Consider the following 6,900-nt stretch of genomic DNA (forward strand, 5'->3'; position numbering starts at 1 on the left):
TGTGGAGTATTGTGATGGTTTTTATCAGCTGTTTGGATTCTCATTCTGACGGCACCCATTCACTGCAGAGGATCCTTTGGTGAGCAAGTGATGTAATGCAAAATTTCTCCAAATCTGTTGCAATAAAGAAACAAAATCACCTTGGATGACCTGAATAGTTTTCAGAACTATTTTTATTTTTTGGTGAACTATGCCTTTAATAATCTTAAGGTGTGGTCAAAACTACACATTGGTAAACACAGCGAAATTTGGTGTGGAAAGTTGAACAAACATGAATCCATTGTGAACTCCATGTGAGAATTTTTTTTCCCTCCTGCCTCTCATTCAGAATTTCCAATCGCGTGGATTCCTATTGAGATGATAGCACTTCACTTATGAAATTTCACCATACAAAAGCAAATGTGATCGCACCCTTAAAGTGCTATAGAAAAGCGATTTGCTTAATTTGCCGTAAAATGTTAAAAATTGAGACGTCTCTCATTGTGTAGTTAAAGATTTCACACAATGAGCCCTGTTTCTCTAGTTCTCATTTTGTGTAAAGACAGCTGAATATATTGCATGATTACCATGGTTACAGAACTTGATCTCTATAGTGATAATAGAGTTGCTGCTGTGCTGCAGCTCAGTCTGTTGCCTCAGCGGAGCCTTTAGCTTTAGTCCTGCCACTTCCGCTGCAGAAAAATGGTTTCACTCTTATCTCTTATCTGTCTCTTAGATCATTTTTGCAGATGAGTGCACAGAGGCAGAGGGCAGTCACTGGCACATGAAGCACTTTTGCTGTTTCGAGTGCGAGACTGTTCTGGGCGGCCAGCGTTACATCATGAAAGAGGGCCGGCCGTACTGCTGCACCTGCTTTGAGTCCCTGTACGCAGAGTACTGCGACTCCTGCGGGGAACACATCGGTAAGAGCCCATCTATCAGTGCCAACCTGGAATCCTCTCGTGTCCACGCTAGGCCAGTCCACTTTGCTCTTGCAGAAATTGCCCTGTAGCAACTGCCAAGAGACGACTGACCTGTTTTTTGTCTTTGTCTAATATCTTGTTAAAAGATATTAAACAAGAAGAGCAGCATTGCGAGTTGATAGTTTAGTCTGGCTTTCACATTTAGCTTTTTGGCAGCTTGTTTCGCAGAAATTCAGTCTGGAATTACTTTCCACATAGAACCACAGAAAGTAATTTTGTGAAACTGATTATAAACAGGAAGCAACAGTGTAGGTTTTCAAAACAGATGTTGTCCATTAAAGTGTGGCTGCTTAAAGAGAGCTGTGATTAAAATCGAATGCATTTCTGCAATATGCGGCACACCATATAATCAGTTTTCTCCAAACACGTCTACACCTCACAAGGACACAATCCTTCAAAGACATCTTTGTTCTGTGTTTGTTTACATGAAGTAGCTGTCATTCAAAATCCACACATTTTTAAGCTTATGTAACTATTCAAATTTTTACACAGTGCTGTTAATTGCTCTTGTATCTAAAGGACTACTCTGCGCATTTGCTGAAATGCAATATAGAAATCATTGACACAACGCTAATTTTCATTTTGTCCTATATATATATATATATATATATATATATATATATATAATATCGTATAAGTTTATATATAATGTATAAACTTAAATATACTTACGTATATGTATATTAAGATTTAAATACGTAATTTGTAATGTCTGTATTATTTATTTTCCTTATCACTACAAAGGTTTTACAGACTGCTTCTCTGCTTATCAATATTTGAAATCTTTTTAGATCTTTATGATGTGTATGTGTATAAAGGTCAGTAAGTCTCATAAAAAGATCAAACTATATTATATTTTACCTGGTATATTTTAAACTAGATGGTTTTTCCTTTTTCTTTATTGTGGACTCTTTTGTGTGTCATTGACCCATAGTTTATGAGCAATCTCTACATATTTTAGATTTTTGGTATAGGTGCATGTGATCTGTGTGTAATTCATATCTTCTGATCGTGCAGGTATTGACCAGGGTCAGATGACATATGATGGCCAGCACTGGCATGCCACCGAAGCCTGTTTTAGCTGTGCTCGGTGTAAGAAGTCCCTGCTCGGTCGTCCTTTTCTACCCAAGCAGGGTCAGATCTTCTGCTCTCGGGCGTGTAGTGTTGGCGATGACCAAAACGGCTCTGATTCCTCAGATTCTGCATTTCAGAACGCCCGTTCACGTGAGGCCAGGCGCAGCAGCTCCAAATCCAACAAGAGCAATAATGGTGGTAGCGGAGGAGATGGGAACCAGGGAGGAAAAGGTTCAGCCGGGCGTTACTCTGCTGACGTTGACCCGCTGTCCCTGCAAATGGATTTGCTTAGCCTATCCAGTCAAACTCCAAGCCTGAACAGAGAATCTCCGTCCTGGAAGACGCCAGCTGAGATGTATGGGTTCGAGAGCCGTAATGAACTCTCTTCAAACCCTCTTCATTTGCTCAGTCAGTGCAACATCCGGACTTCCTATTCTTCAAATCTGTCCCCTGGTCACCCAGCAGATCCAAGGCCAATGGAGCCTGTGGCCTCCAAGAGACCCCCAGTATCTGCTCTGAAAGGACAGTCTTTGAATGAAAACTGGTTCCAACCCAGACCTGAGGACTATTACCCACCTGCACTGCGAACACAGGCGAGCTTTCAAGAGGTTCCACACAACAGCTTTATGGATAAGCGCTCAGTCAGCCTGCATGTATTCCAGAGGGAGAAGGAGAGGGATGTTGGACCGCAGATGGGCCGTAGCAGGAACCCCATTACTACACTTGGCTTTAGTGAACATCTCACACCACTAGAGCAGACACCACATGGATCTATGGAGTCACTGGCTCTATCTAATGCTACAGGTATTAGATTTTTTTTCTTTGTCTTTTTTTCCATTTTATATATAAATATTAGTGCTGTGAAATGATTAATCGCGATCAATCGCATCCGAAATAAATGTTTTTGTTTACATAATATATGTGTGTGTATATTTATTATGTATATATAAATACACACACATGCATGTATATATTTAAGAAAAATACGTTATGTTTATACAATTATATTAATATAAATGTATACATGGAAATATTTTCAAAATATATACTGCATGTGTGTGTATTTATATATACATAATAAATATACACAGTATACACGCATATATTATGTAAACAAAAACTTTTATTTTGGATGCGATTAATAACGATTAATTGTTTGACAACACTAATATATATATGTATGTGTATTTTACACTACCATTCAAAAGTTAAGACATTTTTTAAGTGTTTTTGAAAGAAGTCCCTTATGCTTACAAGGATGCATTTATTTGATCACAAATACAATAAAAACAGTAAGATTTGAAAATATTATTAGAATTTAAATTAACTTTTCTATTTTAATTGAATGTATTCCTGTGGTGGCGAAGCTGAATTTTCAGCAGCCATTACTCCAGTCTTCAGTGTCCTTCTTATATTTGTAAGAACATGTTCTTCTTATTTTCAAAATTGAACACCATTGTGCTGCTTAATATATTTGCAGAAACCGTTATACATTTTTTCATGATTCTTTGATGAATAGAAAGTTCAAAAGAACAGCATTTATTTGAAATAATAGAAATTAGGGATGCACCGATACCAATACTGGTATCGGTATCGGGCCCGATACTGGCCTCCTGTACTCCTACTCGTTAAAATGCCCCGATACCAAACGCCGATACCACAGCATGTGATAAGCGCCATATTCAAACAAAGAAACACTGACAACAGACAGCAGAAAGGAGTTATGGATGTCTACTATGAAGTATATGTATGCAATGAATATAATGTTAAACATTCAGTATTAACGCCTGTATAGCTGATTTTTGGTTTGACTGTATCTATTTGATAAATGAAGTTAACCAACTAACATTATACATACCCTTTTGGTTTCTGTACCCAATATTTAAAAAATGTACAAATGCAATAAAAATATCGGTATCGGCATCGGTATCGGCAAGTACCAAAAATAAAAGTATCGGCATCGGGCGAGTACTGGAAAAAGTGGTATCGGTGCATCCCTAATAGAAATATAATGTAAAAGTCTTCTCTGTCACTTGATCAATTCAACACATCCTTGTTATGGATTTGAACGAACCTCTAAAAATCTTGTTTATTATTTGTCAACTTATTGTCACACTCAGTTGGGGATGCAAGAGAATATTACAGTTGTCTTGCATGTGTTTCCACTCTACAGGTACCTCTGCAGATGGAGGCAGTAAACGGCAGGAGCACTTGTCTCGCTTCTCAATGCCAGATTTGAGCAAAGATTCTGGCATGAATGTGTCTGAAAAGAGTAACATGGGCACCCTCAGCTCCTCTGTGCAGTTCCACAGCTCTGAATCTCTTCGCAGCTTGAACTCCGCACAGCCCTACCTGGAGCTTGAAGCCCCGGTGCAAGTCAAATTCCCTGTGCAATACCCTCGTGAACAACCTGGAATCAGTGCTTTGCCACCTGGTTTTGCCTATCAGGAGGAGGATCGCGTAAGTTTGGTAAGCAACGCCAACAATGCCCGTCTACCACCCATGAGTGAACGCACCCGCCGGCGCAGCATCGACCATCAGGAGCCACGGCGTCGACACCACCACCACCGCTCTCGCCGTTCCAGGCGCTCCCGTTCGGACAACGCACTTAACCTCGCTGCCGAGCGTCGCCCAGCTCCGAAACGATCTCAGCTTAATGTGCGTGAGGATTATGACCAGTTCCCTCCACCCCGTGGGTCACGGGACAACTACGGTAGTGGAAGCAGCAGGCTGAGACAGCAGCCTTTCAGACCTTGCCCTCGGACAACCTCCGACCTAACGCTTCAAAACCCCGCACTGCACCGACACCAGGGCCCTTATTCGTGGGACCAGTACGATTACGATGACGACTGGTGCTCGACCTGTTCCTCATCTTCCGAGTCAGAAGATGAAGGGTATTTTCTGGGCGAGCCCATTCCCAGACCTGTCCAGCTGAGGTACATGAACAGCGAAGAGCTGCTACGCAAATACAACTCTTCAGGACTGGGCGCATCCGGTCCGTTTGGAAGCCGAGGACAGTTACACACGCGCAAACGTAGGAAAAGCAAGAACTGCATTATATCCTAAAAGTCGCACCTGCTGCATCCCTGTACAACCTTGCACAAGATTTTTTCCCCGTCCCTATAGTTTGAAAGGCTTTTCGGTGTTGTGAGGCTATCAGTGAATAATACGCAGTCATTTAATTTGTTCACAGCTTAGTTGCATATGCATGCTTTCCCATGTGATATTTCTGAATTATTCTGGATGTTACACTTTTTTTTAAGGACTTCTTAAATATTAAATCCGCAGCACTGTTGCCGCATTTGTTACAGCTAATGTGCAATTTTTTGTTATGTAATCCATTCAGGCACAGTGATGTTTTTTTTGTTTTTTTGTATGGTGTTAGCTTTGGGCTGAAAATCCCATTGATAAGATGTATATAGGCAATTGAATGAAGAAATTCACTAAGTTAAGTATGTAATGTAAATTATCTGTAAATGATGTACCACATATTTTTATATTTTGTATCAATAGAAACATTTATGTACTAAGCATAATGTAGAGAAAACAGTAAAGGCATGCACGTTAATTTGTTGATTTTTGTCCTGTATTGGAAATTAAAGAGTATTTCTGTGAAAGATTTGATTGACAGCTCTTGGTTCTTCATTATCAGAGCATTCTGTGATCTCTGACTCAGATTAGACACCAACACACTCGCCATCTGCTCCGTGCATTAATGCAAAAGACCACAGATCATCCACAGGATCCAAATGGCTAGTCTCGCTTACTGATACACCTCATTGCTAATGACAGTGCTTGTGAAAATTCAAGGAATCATTTCGATTTCCATCTTCGAATTGGGATTTTAAACAGTGGGGAAACGTTTTTGCATCTCTAGTTCAAGCTTTGCTCTGTGTTTGCATTCTAAACCATCATTCTGTCAATAGTGCTGCTGTTTAAGCAATAAGATTTAAGAATATCATATTACTCGTAGACTCAGAATGTTATTTTAGCTGCTGGATAGTACATATGTGTTTTTCATATATTTATACGTAAACCATGACCACAGTCCCATGTACTATAAGCCTGAAAATCTGAACTTGTTAAAAAAGTGGCAAAGAGCTACTGTTCTTGACAGGCCAGAAACATGAGATGCTTTGCGCTACTGTCTGAGGAATGTTTGTCCGCATATGTACTTAGAAGTGGTCAGAAGAGTCTTAAAAGAAAGTTTCTGTCAGTGTTAGCTGCATATCTCTTCCTCTCTTTAAGTTCTATCTCTCTTTCTGTTTCCTCAAATGTTTGTTAGAATGATGAATTGGCAGTCCTTATTAAAAAATATTGTTATAAAATAGGCGTATTTGAACTGAGAAGCTGTTAATAACGTTCTGGTATTGTTACATATCGGGTAGTAATAATAAAGTAGATACCACGCATTACATTTCGAGTTTTTTTTAGTCACACGATTAAAACAGGCTGAAATTTAAGGCAGTATTATTCATTGAGAATTTTGACATCCATTCAAACTCACATAGTGCTGCCTTTTGTAGCGATGTTCGATTCTTGAATGAATTGTGCTTTTCGAGTCGAAACGATCCGTTTCACAAGTGTGAGAAGAACAGACCAAGCTTTAAGTATATTTATTCACTAATAATCTTAACCTGCAGTGAACTTTTAACGACTACTATCGGATCATGTGTGAAATGACCTCAAGAAAGATTTGTGAACGAATCATTACTGGCTTTGTAAAAACAGATCAACCGATTAACTGAAAAGATTTTACAAAAGATTAAAAAAAAAAATGATTCATTCACGGAGCTGGAGTGGACAGATTTTCAGTTAGTAAAATTGACTTAAATTCGGTCTGTTTCTGTAGTATGTCTTTAGA

General features: G+C 39.3%; 1 protein-coding gene across 5 annotated transcripts in view; it reads left to right on the forward strand.

The window, feature by feature from the left end:
• The window catches only part of LOC107728631 (prickle-like protein 2), an 81,739-nt gene extending 75,694 nt beyond the window's left edge, over positions 1-6,045 (forward strand). For all 5 annotated transcript variants that reach the window (XM_016538884.1, XM_016538885.1, XM_016538887.1 and 2 more), the window contains 3 exons: positions 716-902; positions 1,980-2,840; positions 4,210-6,045. In XM_016538884.1, coding sequence (XP_016394370.1) covers positions 716-902; positions 1,980-2,840; positions 4,210-5,102 — 1,941 coding nt within the window. In that variant the 3' untranslated portion in view covers positions 5,103-6,045. The remainder of the gene's footprint in view (positions 1-715; positions 903-1,979; positions 2,841-4,209) is intronic.
• The last annotated feature ends 855 nt before the right edge of the window (positions 6,046-6,900 follow it).

This window comes from Sinocyclocheilus rhinocerous, unplaced genomic scaffold, assembly GCF_001515625.1.
Source record: "Sinocyclocheilus rhinocerous isolate Xijiao unplaced genomic scaffold, SAMN03320098_v1.1 scaffold757, whole genome shotgun sequence".
In the NCBI taxonomy this organism is placed as follows: Eukaryota; Metazoa; Chordata; class Actinopteri; order Cypriniformes; family Cyprinidae; genus Sinocyclocheilus; species Sinocyclocheilus rhinocerous.